At 40.1% G+C, this 23032-nt stretch overlaps 1 protein-coding gene across 1 annotated transcript in view; it reads right to left on the reverse strand.

Annotated features, from left to right (window-relative positions):
* Positions 1–716: 716 nt before the first annotated feature.
* The window catches only part of SLC25A11 (solute carrier family 25 member 11), a 280651-nt gene continuing 258335 nt past the window's right edge, over positions 717–23032 (reverse strand). Inside the window, exons 7-8 of the mRNA XM_044077086.1 lie at positions 11347–11398; positions 717–4191 (exon numbers count right to left, since the gene is read on the reverse strand). Coding sequence (XP_043933021.1) covers positions 4036–4191; positions 11347–11398 — 208 coding nt within the window. The 3' untranslated portion in view covers positions 717–4035. The remainder of the gene's footprint in view (positions 4192–11346; positions 11399–23032) is intronic.

Below are 23032 nucleotides of genomic sequence, written 5' to 3' on the forward strand. Positions count from 1 at the left end.
GAGTGGGCAACTATTACCAAGTCAAGATGTGCCATGCTGACAAACTTCTACCCAAGAAGACTGAATGCTGTAATTAAATCAAAAGGTGCTTCAACAAAGTATTAGTTTAAGGGTGTGCACACTTATGCAACCAGCTTATTGTACTTTTTTTTTTATTTTTTAGATTTTTTTCCCCTAACAGATTTGTTTTTCCAATTGAATTGTACAGGTTATAGGTCACATTAAAGGTGGGAAAAGTTTTGAAATGATTTACTGTGGTTTCATTTTTTATATCACAAAAAAATGGCATTTTAACTTGGGTGTGTACACTTTTTATATCCACTGTAGGTCTCTCTTGTTAATCTTCAATCATCAGGGTCACAAGGCTTTAATCCTCTGCACCACAGAGATCACATCAGTACGTCTTTTTTGTGTGTGTCACAGCAAACCTCATTACACTTATGAAAATACATGCGAGTACAAGAAGTGAAAATAACACAAATGTATGTAACGTATGTATGCCTTTATTAACCCAGGATCTAAAGTCTAAACTAATGCTTTGCCATCAGCAAGCTGCAGATACACAGAAGCATAAACGGGATGTTTATAACACCACACCTCAAGAAATCTCATCTGGAGTTTTAATGGCAGAGCACTGTGCAAGAAAGTAACTTACATTTCTGTAGTTTAATAAATACATTTAAATCATTACATATGACAAAAAGCAGACCATTCTGTTCAGAATTAATATTAACTTTATTAAAACAATAAAAGATTCTCAAAGGAATCATTTCACATTTGGTAACGCAATTTACAAGTAATAGCTCCAATACTAACTGTGACATCATCCAAAAATAAAATTCAAAACATAACACTGCATGATAAAAAATGCAGATAAATTTCATCTTACAAAGTAAAACTTAACCTGGCATTATGTCAGGAATTTAAAGTAAATGCTGTTATCTGACCACACCTCAGATTTCTACCTAAAATAAGACTCACACATGTTATGTGTGTTGAACTACCATGGCTATACTTGTCTGGCATGATCAAAATAAGCAAGGTAATACACTGGATAACTTTATTTCAGATCCCTATGCAGTGCTGGCCTATTGGCCATTGCCACCCTACTCTGGTAGGCACTTCAGCCAATAATATCGTAGTGGTGCGCCACTGCTGTGTTGATTCCACTGGTGGGAGGGGGGCAATGAATGAAAGGCCCCCAGGGATGTAAGGTGGGCACAGCACAGCAATGAATGCACTAAAAGTCTCCAAGATGCCAAAAGGCAAGAGAGACAACAATTTACAGGAAAAGCCAATGATCAAGGTAAAAGAATACACCACAGTGAACTGCCAAGTTCCATGAACACAGCAAAGCATGAAAGCACAACATCAACAGTCTGCTGGGCTACAAAGTACTGAAAAATCTGAACTGTTCTTGGATGACAGTATTATTACAAAATGGGTAAAATGAAAAAAATTTAATCATAGCAATCTTCCTGAAGTATACTTGCTTGCTGTTCATTATTTCTCAAAATGTAAATTGGGTTCCATAAATAAAACAGACGAGCAAAATTAGATGTCAGATCTACTCAGCATCCTTTCCTTCCAGGGCTTCACATGCATTTGTAGTCTGGTCTTTCCAAAAACATTTCAGTAAGAAACAGAAACCAAACCATCCATGAAAGTCACTTCTCAACTGCATCCACAAAAATGCTAAACCCACATCAACTTGAAAAGGCCTTGAGGAAAACCATTTATTTTATAAATCAATTCTCTTCTTTTAACAGAGGATCAAAGTTAAGTACAGTACATGTTAAAAGTTTGCTTAAATATGTAGGTGGCATCAGACCATAAATATCACCATTTTCTGCCTCATGTGTGTGTGTGTATGTATATACGTATATATATATATATATATATATATATATATATATATAGATAGATAGATAGATATACACACACACACACACACACACACATACATATTTATTTTATTTATTTATTTATTTTTTTTGGAAAGTTGGTCAACAATTTCGAGGGCTACTATACTAGTCAGTGAAAACTCAAATGCAGCACATAAAACTTGAACATTTTTTTAAACATTTAACCAAATGAGTACCCCCAAACTTGCTGCATGCAAACATGAATTCCTTCACCTCTGTCATATTCTTACAGTACCAGAACTCTACATTTTAATGATCTCAAAATTCTACCCACTCTGTTTTCCCTGTATATAGTTGTAACCTCTTTCCTATTTGACTCTTAGCAAATCAAGTGCAATTCTACATGAACGTCAGAAAGAGACATTATTGGGTTTAACGCAAAGACAGTTACAAGGCATGAAGTATTACACTTGGAAATCTGGAATTTGGGGAATGAACTCTGAAGACTCCAGAGACTGGTCTGTGGTAGTTAACAGAAGAAATGACTCAGAACATACACATTATACACAGTTTTCTACAGCTACAGTTAATGGCTGCAATTTTGTATGTGTGTGTTTGTGTGCATGCATGGGAGCATGAGTGTGTGTGTGTGTGTGTGTGTGTGTGTGTGTGTGTGTGTGTGTGTGTGTGTGCCCATGCATCCATGCATGTAACTAAGCAAACGATACAAATTAGCAGCTTTTTCAAGTTTTATAAGAAATCTTTAGGGCATGGATGCACTAATATTAAGGGATTTTCCATCTGCCCCATCTCTCTAGATGGGAACCCTAAACTTTATTTTGTTCAATATGTGCCATGTGAATATTACAACTGCTCCTGGCTTCTCCTTTCTGTCCTGACCTACACTTTGACAAAATATCCAAAAGCTGAAGATGCCATGACATCTGTGCAATGACAGACGAGATAAAAATATCTCCTCCTTCAAAAGGCAGGAAATTTGTCAATGTATCCTACTAACTTCCTGCAGAAATGTACGGCCAAGACAACAATCTAAGCCCAATAACTTTTAAATTAATAAAAGCTATTCAGAAGTAATGCAAAATGGATGTGATGGAATAAAAATAATTACCAAAATTAATGTGAATTAAGAACAAAATATAGCACCATATTAAAAAGGTAGTACAAAACTGAAATATGACTACTGCCTTAAAAACAAAGTGCTTAAGGGAGGAATATGTAGGGAGGACTTTACTTAGATCATTTTGTACCTGCTTGACCAGCGAGGAAGTCTAAGACAACAGTGTTAATACAAATCGCTTCCAGATTATGGATTAAATTTCTGCATAGAAGGAAAAAGCATTTAGGACAGTAAAGACAAGAGTATGGAACACTGGCCATGATGTGGTCTTCCATTACATCTATGATTATGCCCCAAACCAATAACAATTTATGGAAAGAGTTTTTTTCAAGAGAGGTCTGGAGTACAAAGAAAACAATATGCTCAAAAATGCTATTCCTCAAATATAACTTACTCTGCTTTGAGGTATGTGCTATTTCTTGAGACCATGACACAAAGAGCAGGTCATAAAGGGACTCCAGTTACCATGAGGCAAACATATTACCTTTAACCATGTAATCACTTGAGCCTCCAGATTTAAAGATAGAACCACTGCCTTCAGTCGATATACTGCACAATCTTACTATATATAATGGAGTTCTTAAATGTACCTGTTCCTTCACCAGAGTTTCAACAGATAAGGAGCAAATTCAGTTTGTCGGGGGAGAGAGGGTTAAGGGCATTATCTCTGGGACCTCCAGCAATTAAGATTTCTCACATCTCAAACAGCACAAATCTGGGAGGATATATAATCTCTCAGAATTAAATGGCATAGAGACCACAACCACAAATTGTCTAAAGGTCTCCATTTTCAAGCAGGACTATAATAATGAAGAGTTAATTAACTCCACATTACTAAAAGAATAAATAACCCACTCTGATCCTGTGCTCATCATTCATACATAAATATATTAATTCATAAAACCTACTCACAGTCTGTGCCAAGACTTGAAATGCACAGACTATTTCTAGGCATAGAACATGGCCACACAGAGTATGCTCATGGAATTAAAGCACCTTCCCAAACTAAACAGGAGGCCCCACATTTCAAAATTAAGCATCTAGAAAAAATTTCTTGTAGTACTTGTTCATCTGTTCCAAGAAGATGAATGTGAGGACAGTGTGAGGGCCCAGGCGAGCATAATATGGTGTAAATCCTTTCCAGAGACTGAAGAAGCCCTCCTTTCGGACCACTTTTACTAAAACATCCTGCAAAGGGAAGACAAAAGTGAAAAAAAAAATTAGAATGTATATGATACTTTTGTTTTCCACTCAGAATTATATGACAAGCATCAAAATAATCAAACCTGATTTTTTTTTTCAAAATGCACTTTCAATTTTGGTTTTCCAAACAGGTCCTGAATTTCAACCAGATTTGTATTTATTGTCGCCAAATTTGATGGCCCATGATCAAGTTAATTCAGCACCCCCCCAGAAAGAATGACCTAATCACTTACCCACTCATAAATGAAAGACAGCTCGAGCCTTCTACAGAGGGATTTTGTGCAAGCCTGTGAAACATGCTGGAACTGGTTACGATTGAAATGCCCACCGAGCAATAAAGCCTGTTCTTTAGGCATACCCACTCTCCCTTATGATCTCTTATACATCCTCTCCACCAGAGAGTTGCTTGTCAGATCCGACCTGTCAAACTTAGTGTTCCAGCCTAAAGCCCCTTTAATTTTTTCCCTCCCACAACGCACCTGATTGTGAAGTTTTCTCAGATCTTGTTTGCCATCTCACTGTTCAGATGTGGTCACACTTCTGCTCTAAAGCAAAGTGCTCCTCCTTATTTTTATACTTGATATTACTTATACGGTTGCTATATTTGATAGTTTGTCAATATTTTCTATCTCAGATGCACGATCAGTCCTCTGATGGTTAAGATTCACCACAACCTGAAGTTCCAAAAAAGTGGATGTGTGAGAGGAGATGCATTGAGTCCCTGGTTGAATCAGTCAATTCAGATGGTGACTTGGAGGATGAAGAGGATTCCCCTTAGTCCCTTCTGGGGAAATTGGCCCACACATATATCCTCACAAGGCAAGCAGGTCCTTTTTGAGGCATATGGTTTGTCCCCTCTACCTATTGGGTGATCAGTCCCTGAGGCGGACCACTTTAATGAATTGGCCACCAGGATGGCATAGCAGGAGCCTGGTGACAAGTCCTTTTGTTCCAAGAATCCTTTTTTGGACTCTATCATCATGGAAGCGGCAACCACAAAAGAGCTGATGAAGGACACATCCTCTTGTCCATCTGCCGAAAAAGGAGTATAGGGCAATGGACAGGATGGGGAAATGGGCATATGCTTCAACCACATTTGCCTCATGGGCCTTGAACTACTCAATTCGCATGACCAGTTTTCAGAGAGAGATCTGTCACAGCAAGCCTTAGCCTTTCTGAAAAGGCCTTCCACTATTGACTCTAGAAAACAGCTGGAAGCCACGCTAGGTACCATGGTTATTACTAATCTCACTATGTGGCTCTTGCACAAAGCAGCCAGTTAAGCAGCAACAGCAGAGAGTACAGGTGTCACCATAAGGTGACAGGTCTGATTTTGTCTTTTTGATTTTGTGGACAATTTCAAAGCATCCTGTACCAATGCCCCTTTTGACTATTTTTTTTTTATTTGGTCCATCAGTCAAGGAGAATGCAGTGGTGCTATCAAGATGTGAAGATGTTGTTGCCATTAGTATTAAATCTGAGACACCTCAATGTTCATATAGCAGGAACCAAAAGTGGTCCAAAGTCCCTATGGATTAGAAAATCCTGTGTCAACCATTTGACTTACTGGCCGTGGTAGAGGCAGCCCCTTTAACGGGCACTGACCCAGAGATTGTGGATGTCTGTAGAACCAGGGCTACTGGTGGCCCTTCTCTGATATACAACCCAAACATCTCCAAAGGGCTTCCCGGCCACTCCCTTCTGGAGGAAGTCGGGTTGTTTATCCCTTTAGCTACCTGTACGGATGATCACTGCACAGGATTCATGAAGCAGAGGGATAATATCCAGAGACTATTACATACCCTTTTTCTATACTCCTTCCATTCTGAAAAGGCCATTCCACCAGTGGGAAGCATCCAGAAGAGAAATTCTGTCTTCTCCAGAACACCCCATCAAAGACATCATGCCAGTCCCAAAAGAATCAGGTTGTTACTCCAGGTTATTTTTGGTTCTAAATCAACACAAGGATCTCAAGCACATATTGGACCTAAGCAAACTCAGCCACTATGTAAAAAAGATCTGCTTTAGGATGGTCACGCTGCATGCAATTTTGTCTGGTCTACAAGTGAACAACTGGATGTGCTCAATCAACCCTCTGGATTGCTCATCTCCACATCAAGGCTGCAAGGGCAACAAGAACTTTTCCGTACTTCCACATGGAGGCCAGTCACTTTCAGTCAGAGCCCTGCATTTCAATTTCACCACAGACTCCTGGGTGTTCACCAAGTGAATGGCCATGGTAACAGCAAACTTAAGTCTGCTCAGGATTGCAGTTTTCCCATACTTGGATGACTGGCTCCTCACTACCACACTGAAGGAATAACTTATCAAGGCCAAGGACTACTTTGCTCCCACTCTGCCTATACTTAAGAATTTCAGTCAATTAAGAGGTCACAGTTGCAGCTGACAGAATCCATACAGTTCATCAGATGCCACCTGGACACCTGAAGCATATTTACCTCTCTCAAAAGTGTCCAGTCATTAAGGCTTGCAGTTTGGAATCTTATGCAGTTTTCATCACCTCGAGCAGATTTTGCTGTGCCAGCTCTAGCCTTCACGGCATCCACTATCCTAATCATGCATCTAGTCTGATTCCACTTGAGGATCTTACAATGGCTGCTCAGAATGCAGCAGTCACAACTGGAGGGCTCAGTACAGTCACAAATCTGGATCACAAATCTCTGCAGAAGTTAACTTCAATTGTGGTTGACCTCCCCCCACTGTTATTAATGGGAAAGGGGGGGGGCTTTCCTTTTGCCATCACTTTCAGCCATACTGACCACAGACACCTCTTTCTTGGTGTGGAGGGCACATTATCAGGAGATAATGATCCAAGGTACCTAGATCAGGAGGCCAATCTTCACATCAGTGTCCTAGAGATGAGAGTAGGGTGGTCCTCCAAACACTGCAGGAACTACAGTACTACTTGCCTCCAAAGACGATTTCCAACCAAACAGACAATATGACAGTAGATTGGTACATCAACAAAAATGGAGGAACCAGATCCTAGCCCTTATACCAAGAAGCTAGGAGAGTAAGGTAATAGGTGATTGCTTTGCATTGTTTCTTGACAACAATGTGAATTCCTAGGAAGGCCAACTGTCTTACTGATAGGCTCAGCAGATCCATTCTCTTGTCTCAAGAAAGGTCTCTCAATTCAGCGATGGATGCATCAAATCTTTTGCAGCTAAGGCTATTCTTGCTGCAATGTTTCCGTCTCCCCTATGAACATCAACTGTAGCAATTACTTTGCAGTAGTTCCCTCAAAGCGGCAGTCCCCAAATGATTTTCTGGTCAGCCAGGCTTCTCTATGCCTTCTGCTGTCTTTCCCTGATATACAGGTCATCCAGAAAGGAATCAAATGAAAGTCACAGTTAACCTAAATCACTCCATAGTTGCCCGGCCAAAAACTGTTTCCTCTTCAGCGCTCACGTCTGGAAGTACAACCCCAGCAACTGGATCCTACAAAGAATCTTCTTTCCCACCCTCCTGGGTCACCTCACCCAAAATGCCACAATCTCAAACTAATCACATGGTTCTCCAATTCCAATAATGGCCAAGACCTTCAGAGTCTAAAGTAGTAGTTCACATTTTATCCTCATCTACTCGTAGGGTTTACAAGAGCAAGCGGACACATTTTGCAGCTGTGGCAACTGCTCAGGGAATAAAACCCTTCAGTTCATCCATTACTCAAGTGCTTCTATTCCTTCACAACTTTTCCCTTCATGCTCCAGGTGTTCAATTATTTAAATACAACTAGACACAATCTCTAATTTTCACCAAGGCTCTGACTTGCATTCTTTAGCCTCTCACAAGTCTTGTAAGGCCTTTCTTAGGGGTACATTCCTGCTTTGTCTGCCAGTAATGGAGGCCTTAACAAAGGCTCCCTATGAGCCAGCATCTACCACTTCTTTAAAATTCCTATATTGGAAGACTGTATTCCTTGTGTAGATATCAACTAGAAGAATTTCTAAGTTACATGCTACATCATCTTTCTCACAAGCTGGACATAATTTATAGATTTACAGTATCCTTTAGGGACACTATCCTCAAAGGTCTCCCATCATAATACTGACCAACAGGCAAGTAGTTGGGGAGTCTGACTCACAAATCTGATTGGACGAATGGGATGAACAGGATATGGTAGTTAGTATTTGGGATAACACAGGATCCTTTCATAATTATCCATCAGATATGACATCCCCTCAACCCCCCATCCCCCTTCCCCTTGGTCAGCAGCAGGAAGCTTTACAATCAGGTGCATTATGGGGGAAAATTGGATTGAGGCTGGAGCAATAGTTTTGCCTGGTTGGAATTGCTGAAAAGTTCAAGAAATGACAATTTTTGCTGACTGGAAAAAGTTGAAAGGATCCAGCATTATGATAAGTACATAGCTACTATTTATGCTACTCTGACTTAGAGGATGAAGTCTGTCTACTATTCCTATGCATATCTCAAAGCAGACTTGAGGATAAGCCATGCTGCAATGTTAAACTGCCCTTAGCATCTAACATTCTAGTAGTTTACATTTAATCTGAACTGTAGTCATCTCCCTACTCCCCAGTTCTCTAGGTGGCAGTATTTCTGACTTCATAGTCTACTCCCCGATACATTTAACTTATACACACAGGAAAGTACAGCTGTGTAGGAACTTAACCAAAGCTACAGACGTTAGTGTAGGATCCAATGTTGTCAATTTTCACCTGGTTTAACACATGGGTTGTAGCATCCCACCGGATCCAACCTCAGCAATGACTCTGAAGCTTCTTTCTGTTCCAGGGCTTTGACTTCTCTCCTACCCATAATTTCCTGTATTCCAGACGAATACCTCCAATCTCATTTGGCGCAGAAGACTTTGGACCCATTCTAGAGGTCTCCTTTGATAAAGATAAAAAAGTGTATCCTTTTCCTCAATAACTCCCTTCCTACAGAGAATTCTTTGAACTCACCATAGTCTTTCAAAATTTTTGTCTAGGCATAGTGTGCGTTGAGATAATTAGGTTAGATAGTACATAGGTACTTTAGTGACTCTGATAGGTAGTAATTGAAATGCTTTCCCTGGTTTGTCTTATTAAAGAGTGTTACTGCTGCTGTTATTCTAGTTGTTGCTATTAGACTGTTTTTTTCCAAATGCGCCATGTTGGATTCATAAGGTTTCAAAACATGTTCACAGTGTGGACATAAATTGTCTCCTCAGGACCCACTCCTGATCTGTGTACACTGCCTGGGTCCTTCACACTTAGACTCGGATTGTCAATCCTGTACATCTTTCAGTGCCGGGGCCCTTCAGACTACAAAAGAAAAAGTAATAGTGAAAGGATTGCTTCCTCCACACACAGGGACTTTGTCAGCTACTGGCTCCTCTTCTTCAGCTTCTTCATCAAAAAGAATGGAAGAGACTAAATCTAGACAAAAGGCCATGGAAAGACAATGAAAAGGACAACTCAGGTAAGACTGAAAAAGGTTCTTCAAATTAAAGCAGGAAACATTCTTCGGATCAGACAGTACTGGTCTGACTGGATCAGAAGTTGGCTAGGAGGTCAGAACAGCCAGCTCCTCGGCTCTGTTCCTCTTCCCCTGAGCCCCAGTTCTCACAGGAACCAGTGAGCCCAAGACTACATTCTCCAATCTTTCAAGACAGAAGATTCAGCAGACCACCCTTTGTGGGTTCTTCCTCCTGGTCATCCTGCATTCACACTGAGCAGGATGTCGAAAGAATGATGAGGAAGTTACTTAAGACTCAGATCCAACTTGGGGTTCTCCCAGTACCACTCACTTGATCTGTAGCAAGTACTGGTCCAACCTATCCTTCTCTTTTTTTCTCCAATACTGGATAACTCTACTGTGGCACCAATCACAAAGGTTCAGTCTAGCACCAAGAAGCCTTTGTCGGGCTTGACAATTCTAGTTACTTTGACCCAAACAGCATCCCTTTCTCTCAACACCAAAGCAGTCAGATCAGGGAGACAAAAAAAGGAAATAAAGAAATGCAAAAATGTTCTGTCTGAAGCTCCTTCCCAAACACAGCTCTTTCAGTGACTATTCTTGACCTTTTCTTACTGGCTGCTGCTGTAAATACATCAGTGACCACTAAATATAGTCAGAAATCGACAAGCAAGCCAACCAAGTCTACAAAGTCTTGCCGTGCAATTATACAGGCAGGTGAGGCATAACACAAACTACAGGCCATAATCAATATGTGATGTAAATTACTTTAAACACTCCACACCATTTTTTGCAAAGGTTTGGACATGTCTTCAGATGATTCGAAGTTCATATCCCATAAAACATTTATTGTATTGACAGCACAATAAGCACTTTTGTTTACAGCGAAAGCATTTACCGTCCTGTCAATACAATAAATGTTTTATGGGATATGAACTTCGAGTGGTCCATGGTTGCCTCACTGCCATAGTTGTTGGTATTTGCATTATTTTGTTTTTTGGTGGCGAGACGTTTGCCCTGCGGGACACCTTCCTGGTCATTTTTATGTCTTCAGTTGACTTGAGACTAAAGCCATTGAAATGTTAAAATGTAAATACTGCTTACTGTTTCTGTAAATGCCACTTCCAGCAAGAGGACTCCCCCACCATAGTCTAATAGTGAAAAAAACAACATTTAAGGAACAGAAAGTAAACACAGCATATAAGTTAGTGCTCCAACTGCAGTTAAACTAAAAAATAATCCAACAGTAACAGACTTCAACAATCTTAGTTTACCTCTCAATACCTATGGTGGGGGGTTTAGGGAATGGTAGTACCACTAATGTATGTGTCACTGTGCAACATTTTGGGGGTATTTTTTAATATGTTAACAAAAATTGAATGTAATAGAAAAACATCATGAGGCTGTACGTATTGCTTGTACAGATTATTAAAAATGTCGTGACTCTGGATATGAATTAAGAAAGAGGCAGTCTATGAGGAGCGTGTGTGTGTGAGGGATTTCCTATTGTGCATCTTCTGGCATGCTTTACTCCCAAAATGTGTCCTAGCCTTTTTACAAATCTGATTCTGACCTTCTCTGATAGGCGACAGCACAGCACATAAGTACTTCGAGGAGTCAACATGCATCCCTGGCTTTTGGAAGCCCAGTTCTGCCCATTCTACAGAAGAACCCCAAGATCTTGTCACAACTTACCAGCCCATTTTTATATTCAGGTTTGCCGTCTATCATTCTCATATTCTGAATCCTGCAGAGAATAAAAGCAAATGTAAATAAAATGTTTTTCTGCAACACAGTGTTTTAACAGCAGCACAATTAATCACCGACTTATCATTATGGTACAAACAGGTGCAGAAAATGTCTAGTTCTATCAGTTTTACTCAGTTGATCATACCAGAACTCAGAAAACAATAAAATAAAAGTAAACAGATGGCAGGTGACCATAATGTACAACAAACTATTTGGTGACAAAATTAAAGGTCTCTGTATAAATTCAACCGCCAGGCATAATACAAGCAACAACAGTCTCTTTCTTGCACTGTTACAACTCTTTTTTAAACAGGCATTCTAGACCACTTCAGCCACAACCTTGTTGCATTAATGATAATTAAAAACGGCACCAATACAATTCAGTAAATTCCAGAACATATTTTTGGTTAGAGAAGGGGATTTAGTTTCTAAACACAACAAGGAAATATGCCAAACACAGATTTACTCCCTCTGACAAATACTGATGCACAGCTCTTCTTCTACCAACTGCTAGTGAACAAAGCACAAGAAACAACTCCAGTTTTTTCACCAGTTACAGAAGTGATGTCCTCTGATTTGGTACATGATGACATTTGCCAACAGAGAGGGATAAAGCCATGATTACACTCTAGACAAACCAGAGTTCAACTAGTGGCTATGATACCTGCTACATCTGGTGTAGGAGGAGATGGGTGAGACAGCTCTGCCAGCTTACTGCTTTGGAGGATGTGGCAACACATGCCCAGAGCACAGTCTTGTGGTTGATTTCTTGGTGTAGACTGGAGACCCCAAAAGACAGCTGGCATCAAGGAAGCAGGTCTGTCCTGATGGGTTATGCCACTCATGGAAATTGCTGATGTGCCCTCACCAATACCTACTGCACAGCAAACCTTCAGCATGTTAGTTAGCATGCAGACTGAGGTTAGGGCTCTACAAAAAAAAAAAAAAACTCCAATGGTTGTCTCTGTGACCACCACTCTTGGTCAGCTGTTATGCTAGTGCATGGGGAAATGAATGGCAAGATAACCAACAGCAGGTCTGACGGTTGGAAGGCACTGTCATTAACAGAACAACCGAGAAGCAGCAAACACATGAGTAAACAGCAAGCATCCTGTGGGACTACCGCATGTGCTGTTTAATGTGCTGTTTTAGCGCAAACTTAAAGGTCCTGACATAGGTTGGGGATATGTAACTGCCAAGCATCTGCTCAAGAACTGTAACCCGATACCACCAATAAATGTCATGTCAAATGAAAACCATTGTGCCCATTCTTCCCCCTGACAAAGTGCAAAAAATAAAAGAAAGTTGGGGGGGGGGGGGGTAACATCTCTGCAACAACAAAGAAATGCACCACAGAAGCACTAAGAGAGGGTACAACAATATGGCATCACCTGATTCTGGAGGACCCTATCTAGGTTGACAATAGTTAGAAATTCTTCTGCAGTACGTTCATATATATGATAGCAGACAAAAGTGGTGTTTAGGTACATAAACTGTTCTAATACACGCAACTGGCTAGGTATGCTAGGTAGGTACTTATTTATTTTCAAATTTGACCAGGGAATTACAAACGAAAACAGCAGATAATACATACAAAGAATGTAATACATAAAAAAAGATTAAATGAACAGACACATTTACTGGCAGCAATGGAATTCAACATGCAAGCACATGCACAAGTAGAAAGCTGTAACTCAAAGTAGAAAAGGATGATGATGAAGTGGGGGGGGGTTCAAAAATAGGGAGAATGGGATTTTGGATGCAGATCCTTAAGAAGAATAATAAACATACATAATATTACATTCATAAAGTTGCAGAAAGTGTTATTAAGAACTAAGTCAACACGGGAATGAAAAAAGGAGATTTTGCCAATCGGCATGCCTGAATGTAGGAGTACAGAAAATAGGCAAGAGGGGGCAGGAACTTACTGAAGAAAACTGTCAAAGGAACCAAGGTTATGTGAGCAAATAACTACAGAGCGAAATGCAATAAGAGCAGGATAAGGCTAAGCAGAATTTGGATTACAGGTTAAAAACTACCTTCATTACCAAGGATTAATATCAGTATAAGCAAGGAGAAAAGGATAGGGGAGTCCTAAGCAAAAGACCAGCTCTGGTAAAGTTTTACGACAGTCTAGAACAGAAGCTGGTGTTTAAAACTGGATAATTACGTAGGGTGTATAACATTACAGCATGACAACTATACAAATCAATCAAAAGAGTTAGAAAAATCTGGGAAGACAAAATGGAAAGGCAATATAAAGAGGAACAATAAGAAGACATCTGTACGGTGCAGTCCAGAAGGTTTAGGGCTTTTACATGGAAGTGTGTGCATTTGGTATTTTTATACCCCAAGCAGATTTAAGAGAATTTTTCCCTGGGTAGACAGCAATTGCTGGAAGTGAAAAAAATTGAGAAAGAGAGGGAACTGAGAATATATTTTTTGAAGTGCAACAAGTTGGCAGATTTTAAAGATTCACTACAGACTACTCTGTCAGAAATGTTGGGGGAGTATATGGTTCTAATTATGGAAATTATTATTTTGACATAGGACACAGAATCTGAATTGTCCACACATAGTAACCCTTTCTAAAAGTTTAATGATATTGTCTGCCAGAAAAACACCTACTAAAAAATGGAAATAAAAATCTAAACCAACTGTAACTGAAGAAATTAACACTGAGAGAGATGAAAGAACAAGAGGAGGGACCTTTAGAAAAATGGAAAGAGCAAATACCACATAAATAAATATAACTTGTGGGAATACATGCCGAATAACAGTGAGCCAGGGGAGTAAGGTTTAAGGCAAGACGAAAATTGAGTGAGCAATTTATGTAATGTTGGTGTGAATGACAACTGTCAAAAAGAAAGAATACATATATCTAATGCATACAAGTGAAAAATGTAAATCTGTGTTGTTCTCGTTCCTATTAAAGTATGTGTGCCTGTGTCTTATGTGATAATTTAATAAAGATATACTATCCAAGAACAGCACAGTAACCTATATTATGAAACAAACTTTTGTATTATTAATGGAGGATACAAACTCCATTTTTTTCAGTGTGCACTTGTGTTAGTACATTAGGATCACAGAAGTCCCAGAGGAAGCACTTTTGCAATGTTAGAGGGAGAAAAAGATGAGAGATTTACTGGAAATAAGATTTAATGTTAAATTGGGAACAGATAAAAACTGGCTAATCAAATTTTCAACAACCGGACTATGAATATGTTCATCACACTGATCACAGCTGCAGTTGCCTTAGCTATAAGGGTTATACCTTGTTATGGACACAGCAGCTGACCAGCTTCCAAGCCTTCAAGGGCACCATCCATGTGCCCAAACTGTTAATCGGTTCAAGCTAAGCTGAAGTAAGAGAGTGTCTTGGGTGACAAGCCCTTCATAGCTTTCCTGCCACCGAAGAGAATTCCTCTTGTGGGTTTTTACGGCTTTCACAGTCAGCTAACACTATCCTTTGATAGACACGTATGTTCCCTTCAGGGAAAATAAACTTCCAGTTTTTAAATTTATGACAGAAACTGACCTTTTCTGTGAAATTTATAATTTTAAACTAGGAAAAAATGTTTTTATAGACTGTTGTATGTATGACCTTTAGTAACTTTTATTCAGGAGCATTATTTTTTTACCTTTGTGGAAAACAAAATACTAAAACCAAGTTATAACTATTTTTCTTGATAGTAGCTGTGTTATTTTACTTCTGGGAGCTATAATAAGTGCTTAATGTGCTTTATACTATGTTTTTGGTAGAAAAAATTGACTTGTTTACTACTTACCTGTTTTACCAACTACTACTGCTGCCAAGCTTCAACAAGAATCAGGCATCTTTTTCAGCTTTACCATGAACAACCTACCAGTTCCTTGGTTGTTCCTTCTTCCACACACACACAAAAGTAAAATAACAACCAACCTTGGCCCATTCAGCAGGCTACTAAAGTGCCTCGGCCACAGCCACAGATAAGCAACTTTGTGTGGCAACGTTTGGCTCCTGAGACTAATCTTTTTTCTTTGGCTCCTTTAGGTGTAGTCTCTACAGCTACCATAGATTGGGAGTTAGACATGTCCTCTGCAGCTGCTGCAGTGACCTTAGTGGACAGGGGAGAACCACACTTGTTGGTCTTAGAAGAAAGAGAAAAATATACCTTTCTGCCAAGCCACACTGGAATGCCTGTCAAAAGTGGGTTGTCTTTAGAAATTCCTGTCAAAAAGAAGGAAAAACTTAAGACATATGTCTTCTCCTGTCTCAGTTACTTTGGACAGGAGTGATTCATTAAGCTCAGCTCAGGATTTTAGTTCAGGCTCTTGACCCTTCCAGTTCTGCCATTTCTAGTAACAGAATAATGGACTCTTCATTTTCTGCGGATGCTCAAGATTTTGAACCACAAAACTACTGCAAAGGAACATCATCTGTTTTTCTTCTTCTTCTTCTTCTTCTTCTTCTTCTCAAGTTTCTTTTTTCTCAATTGTTTTTATTGAAAATTTTAACAAAAATTAATATATGACAAAAATATTATAAAACAAATATACACATCTATAAGAACAATGATAAACAACTACTAAAATAACTATTTACAATGGTGTCTACTTAAAACAAAGCTTTTTAAACATAAAAATGAGATGAGTAGTTCTTAGTTAATTATTAAAGTCTGTTTATCCAACAGTTCTTTGAATTTCAGCCATATTATATATGAAAAGGTGATTCTAAGATGTTCTTGTTTTGATCGTGTTAAGTTCAGGATGACAAACTTCAGTTGCCAAGTGTACAAATTCCTTCATAGCAGAAGTATTCTGATTCTTCCAGTTCTTGGTGATGACTTTTATTGCTAATGTTAAGATACTCCATAAAAGAGGGCACTTCATTTTCATGACACAAGGGGAAATAGGTGTATAAAATAAAATAAAATAAGAGATTTGGTCAGCATAAATTTATCATTAAAAACAGAGACTGTAAGAGAAAATTCATATTATCCCAACATGTTTTAAGTTTACACATTCGTAAAACATATGCTGCCAGTCAACTTTAACATTTAGATTATATCTCCAGCATCCTATGTCTTTATTAAACATCAACTCATCCTTATGTGGTATGATAAAGGTTCTATGCAAGAACTTCCAAGAGAATATCCTCCACCTTAGTGATGAAGTAGTTAGTTTTGAAGACTGGAGTATTAGTTTATCATCATCTTCAGTTCTCAGGTTTCTGATTCTGAAGAAAGTGTGGCTTTTGTCTGCCCCTTTGAATGACTTCCTTTTTCTGAAAGAATTTCCAAAATGAATCATGGGAATATAGTGACATTTCACTCTGTTTAAAAAGCATTTATTGCAACTCGAATGTCCGGAACCAACACCAGTTCTTCTAGCTTTGGGGATACATTTATTACAACCTGTAACTTGCCTAAATACAAATTGCTGCTGCCAAGAAAGCAGCCAGATTTGGAGTCCCTCAACCATCCAAGTTTTATATTCGGAGCCCAGATGAGACGCAGCAGTGATTTCTCTAGTAAAAACTGCTCCAAAACATCTGGTTAATGCCAATCCCTACCCTTCTGACAAGGATTGGAAAGCCTTTTTTTTTTTTTTTTTTTTTTAACACCTTCATTAAATTATCGCTTGTGACAGGCTAACTTACATTTATATAAAAGTAATCACACCATATTAACAAGTTCACATTAATAAACATAATGCATAATGTATATTGTTTTATACCACATAATCAAAGCATTACTACAAACATGGTTCAATTCCTGCCTTCTCTTAAACCTCATTTCTCCTCCACAACATTTTTCTGCATGCATTGCTCTCACAATTTCCATGTTTTCTACGTAATTCATTCCTGCCCTTTTCTAGAGATCCCACTTCCTACCTCAAGTATAGTTGGTTTTATTTTCTAGTAACTGCTTTTTTGGCAGCCACCAGAATTAAACTTAACAAGGCCTTACTATGTATGTCTAGACAATTCAGATCCTGTATCTCAACTCAAAAAATCATATCATTAATTATACTCATTTGCTGGACAAGTATTCCTTACAGAGTACTCTGTAGGGAATTTTTAAAGTTTGCCAACTCTTTACACTCTGATAACATATGCTCCATGGTACCTCTTTTTTCCCTATTATACACCCATTTGCCATCTACCCAAGGAAAAAATTCTTTGGAGTCTGCTTGGGGTATAAAAGTATTCATGCAAGAACTTTTAGGCAGAAATCCTACATCTTTTAGATTCTGTTACATACTTCAGAATCATACATATATGCCAAAGGACTGGAAAACTTTTGACAGACTTAGGAAAAATGTGTACTCTTCCACAACATTAACACATGAGCTTGACAATTGAAAGTTCTAAAATTAAAGTTTATAGGTAGCTAATAATTGTATATTGTCTAGAGGACCATTTAGGAGCCTAGCCTAAATTCCTAGTTGCTCCCAAGCACTGTATCATTAGGTAACCTGCTTAAGGTCACACAGTAGGCAAGTGAGGGTGGACCTGTGCCACAGGAACTACAGCTCACAATCAATCCTCTGTGCCAACCACCAAATAACATATATGTTTGTGAAAGTACAGTTTTGTACCTACCATAAATGTAGATGTTCAAGTGTTCACCCTGCTGCAGTCATCACACTTGGGTTATCCTGCCGTCAGGCGGTCCCGCAGTCGGCCTGAGTTCCAAAGTCTTGGTCCAGCGTCGGTTGTTGTCGCTTCTTCCCTGACGTCAGAGCGCCAGGGGTATATAAGAGGCATCCGACGCCATTTTCTTCAGTTTTTCTTGCCCTAGATGTCAGGTGCCCCCAATAGGTAGGCAAAATATATATATATATATATATATATATATATATATATACATATATATATATATACATACATATATATATATATATATATATATATATATATATATATATATAGCTAAATAAAAATAAAACAATATCTTTAGGCACAAGCAAATACACCACTGAGGTCGAATAGGATAGAGTGTTATAGATAAGTTCAGCTAGTTCAGAGGGGATGGGGGGAGGGTAACCTGGACTGCAGCAGGGTGAACACTCGAACATCTACATTTATGGTAGGTACAAAACTGTACTATGTTCATCGTGTTACCCTGCTGCAGTCATCACACTTGGGTTGAATCCCAAAGCTAAGGATGGGAGGTGGAGTTAAACAGGGTTAGAAGGAGCTAGTAGGCCCTGCAAAACTGCAGTGGCAAAACCAGCTCTAGTCTTAAAATATAGAGGTAAGTGATAGTGTTTGGTGAAGGTGTGCACTGAACTCCAAGTTGCAACTTCCAGAATATCCTTGGTTGGCACTCCCCTGAGAAAGGCTGCTGATGTAGCTGTAGCACTGGTGGAATGGGACCTAATGTTATCAAGTACCGGTTTCCCATGATGCGTGTAGCAGAAACGTATGCAATGCCCTATCCATTTAGAAATGGTCTGTTTTGAGATAGCTTTTCCTTGTGATCCGGTAGCATAGGCTACAAAGAGCTGGTCAGAATTTCTGAAAGCCTTAGTTTTATCCAAGTAGTAACGTAATTGCCTGTGAATGTCCAAAGAGTGCAGGAGACTTTCTCCTTTGTTCTGGGGATTTGGGAAAAAGGTGGGCAAATGAATGGTTTGGTTTAGGGCCACACTGGATACCACCTTTGGCATAAAGGAAGGGTTAGTTCGCAGAGAGACTCTGTCTTGATGAAAAATGAGGAAAGGCTCCACTGCCATTAGTGCCTGTAGCTCTGAGACTCTTCTAGCTGAGGTTATTGCAAGTAGCAGGGCAGTTTTCCATGAAAGAAATTTTAAATCAGCTGAAAAAGCTGGTTCAAAGGGCGGCAGTGTAAGCTTTTCCAGAACAAAGTTGAGATCCCAAGTAGGTGTGGGTGCTCTCCTTGGTGGTCTTATGTTCTTAGCCCCTCTGAGGTACTGTCTTGGATGTGAAAATAAAGGAGGATCCATGTTGTAATGAGCTGAAATTGCTGAGGCGTGGATCTTAATAGATGAAAAGGAAAGACCTTTGTGCAAAATCTCAGTTAAATATTGTAGAATCTGAGGAATGTTTGGATCAAGGGGATTTTGGCCTTTAGCCTGGTTCCAGGCGCAAAATCTTCTCCATTTGTCTGAATAGGTTTTCCTGGTGCTGGGCCTCCTGGCCTCCAGAATGACATCCATAACTGCTCTGGATAGAGGTGTTGGCTGGTTGTTTAGGTAATTTGCCATGCAACCAGGTTTAAAGTCTTCAGCTGGCTGTGTAGAATCTGATTGTCTAGCTGGGTGAGCAGGTGAGGAATCTGTGGTAAAATCCATGGTGGGCCGTGGGCCATGTTCCTTAAAATTGGATACCAATGCTGGCGTGGCCAGTCTGGTGCAATGAGTATCATTTGTGGCCTCTCTAATCTGACTTTCAGCAGTACCTTTGCTAGAAGAGGCAGTGGAGGAAAGGCATACACTGTTAATGCTTTCCAACTGAATGAGAGGGCGTCCACTTTCCAAGCTTGTGGATGGAATGTCCTTGTGCAAAATTTTTAAAGTTGGTAGTTTTGGGGGCTTGTAAGCAGATCTATGTCTGGGCGTCCCCATTTTTTGAGCTATCATTGCAAATACTTGTGGATCTAGTTTCCACTCGTGTGGATCCATGATGTTTCTGCTTAGGTCGTCTGCCAATGTGTTTTTCTTTCCTGGCAGGAATTGTGCTTGCAATTGAACCTGGTAAGACAGTGCAGTGTTCCACAAGGTCATTGCTTGCCTGCATAGTGGGTAGGAATGTGTGTCCCCTTGCTTGTTTATGTACCACATTACTGTGGTATTGTCAGTCTTTATTATTAGTTGTCCTGGGTGTAAGAGGTTCTTGAAAGCTGTTAGGGCATTCTGTAGTGCTAGCATTTCTTTTTGATTGATATGCAGATGCCTCTGATCTGTAGTCCATTTGCCCTGAATGCACTGTCCTGCCATGTGTGCTCCCCAGGCATAGTCCGATGCATCTGTTGTCATAGTTTGTCTGGCTGTGGGTAAGGTGAAAGGCTGACCCTTGTTGAGGTGACATGCCTATGCCCACCACAGAAACTCCTGTTGAAGGCAAGGAATGAGTGGTATCATTGTTTCCAAGCTGTGGCTGTGCTGACTCCATACGCTTTTCAGGTACCATTGTAATTTCCTCATATGCAGTTTTGCAAATGGTATTAGTAGTATGCAAGATGCCATGAATCCCAAGGCCTGCAGAATTTTTCTTGCAGGGAGTTGGGTCTTTGTTGCCATTATTTTGAAATATTGAGTCAGCTGTTGTTTCTTGTCTGGCATGAGATAAGCCATCTGGGCCGTTGTATTCAAGCTGGCACCCAGGAATATTATGTTTTGTGAGGGCACTAGTTTTGATTTCTTTTCGTTTACTGTGTACCCTAGGCAACTTAGAAGGTGTTTTGACAAATGCCAGATACTTTAAAAGAATGTCCTTGCTTTTTGCTTGAATAAGGCAGCTGTCCAGGTATGGGTATATTTGAATTCCTCTTTGTCTACAGTATGCAATTACTGGTGCCAGGCATTTTGTGAAGACCCTGGGTGCAGTAGATAAGCCAAAGGGCAGTGCAGAGAATTGATAATGAGTCGAACTTGCAATGAAGCAGAGGTATCTTCTGCAATTTTGTCTGATAGGGACATGAAGGTATGCCTCCTTGAGGTCCAACGTTACTAGCCAAGCATTCTTGCCCAGCATGGGAAGAAGCTGCTGTAGTGTTAGCATCTTGAATTTTGGTACTTGCAGATAGGTGTTCAGAACTGAAAGATCCAGAATGGGTCTCCATGCTTTGTCCTTTCTTGGGACTAGAAAGAGTCTTGAGTAAAATCCTTGTCCTTGCTCCTGTGTAGGTACCTGCTGTAATTTGTTTTTGTGCCTCTGCCCATTGATTTGGTGGCAAGTTTGGCATTCCTTTTATCCTTGGTAAGGTATGAAAGTGGAATCTGTATCCTTGAGAGACAATGTCTAGAACCCATTTGTCTTTTGTGATGATATGCCAGTTGTCTGCAAAAAATGCTAATTTTCCTCCCAAGGGAGCTGCCAGGAGAGATTTGCTTGGTAGTTTGAGGACTGAGTCATTGTGCTTGTCTTCTGCTAGCCTGGGGCCTGTCTTCTCCTCCTTTCTGGGTAGCAGTACCCCATTGGCGAGGTTTGTAAGGCCCTTGTGACTGACCTCTGCCACTTGGGCATCTGTATTTGCCTCTCTGTGATCTGTCAGAAGCTGGAAAGGACCAGTTTTTCGTTGGCCAATTTCTGCTGAAAAGAGGGGGTTGTACCTGCAAAAAATCCTTGACCGTCTGCATAGACTTTGCCTTATCCTCCATTTTCTTTAAAACCTCTTCTGCTTTGATACCAAATAATACATCCTGCTGTAAAGGTGCATCCAATAATTTTGCTTTAACATGATCAAAAAGGGTTTGTTCTTTTAACCAAGCATGTCTACGTATGACAGAGCCAGTAACAGCTGCTCTACAGGAAGCTTCCAATGAATCAAATCCACATTGTAAAGTATGTTTGCCCACCTGTTCAGCTGCATGCAACAGATCCTGCATTTCCTTGAATTCAGACTGTTCAGTATGTGTGCTCATTTTTTGTTTTAATTGAGACATTAGGAATTGCTGATATTTCAGCATGTGAAACTGACAATTTAATGCTCTCATAGCCAGAGTTGCTGAGGTGTATATTTTCTTTCCCCATCTATCTAGGGCTCTGGAATCCCTTTCAGAGGGCACAGGATTTTTTGCCATAGAAGCTTTAGCTCCCTTAGGACCCTGGGAAATTGTTTCTGGGTCAGCCACAGGGCTTTCATAAAGGAATTTGTGTGAGTCAGGTACTCTGTAGTATCTGTCTGGTTTGGCTGGAGCAGGAGGTAGAGAGTCTGGATTTAGACTAGACTCCAAGTAAACATCATCCACAATATTCAAAACTGGGGGAATAGCAAGAGGTCTGTGCTGGGGTAGTAAAAGGAACTCTTGGTGCCTTTTCTTAGAATCAGAGTAGTCCTGGCCTTCCCAGTGGAAATGTTCCCTCATGGTATGTAAAGTTTCCAAAAAAGAAGTAGTCTTCAGGGGGAGATGCTGAGGGAATAGAGTCTTCAGCATCAGAGTCTTCATAAGGTGGAAAAGTGTAATCCTGTTCCTCAGAAGAATCTGAGGAAATTGAAACCTGGTCAAAGGAAGCATAATCCTCCTCTTGTCTTGGTCTTTTATCAGGAGGGGGGTGGGAACCCCTGATTAGGGTAATCAAATCTTCAGCCATATTAAGCATCTGTTTCTTAGGCATGGGGCCTTGAACTGTAGACTGATGTACAGTCTTCTTTGGTTTTAAAGGAGTTTTAAGCTTAGCATAAGATTTAATGGTGAGTGTAGTCGGTCTTTAGACACCTTCTGCAACCGAAGTTGTTTCCACTGCACCGGGGTCTACTTCTGCTCCGGTGTCGGAAGGGCCTAATGAAGATGATTGCGTCGGCCTAGTAGACTCTGCTTGAGAATCTGCAGCTGTCTGGGGTTCCAGTTCTGCGGTCGTCAGGGGCTGTGTAGGCGCCTCACTGAAAACCGGAGAACCGGCGACAGGCCCAGCAGAGGCCTCGGAGTCTGGCTTGTTCCTAGGCTGCCTGTCCTTATC

The sequence above is a fragment of the Protopterus annectens genome, chromosome 7.part0, assembly GCF_019279795.1.
Source record: "Protopterus annectens isolate FY-2018-M chromosome 7.part0, PAN1.0, whole genome shotgun sequence".
Taxonomy (NCBI): domain Eukaryota; kingdom Metazoa; phylum Chordata; order Ceratodontiformes; family Protopteridae; genus Protopterus; species Protopterus annectens.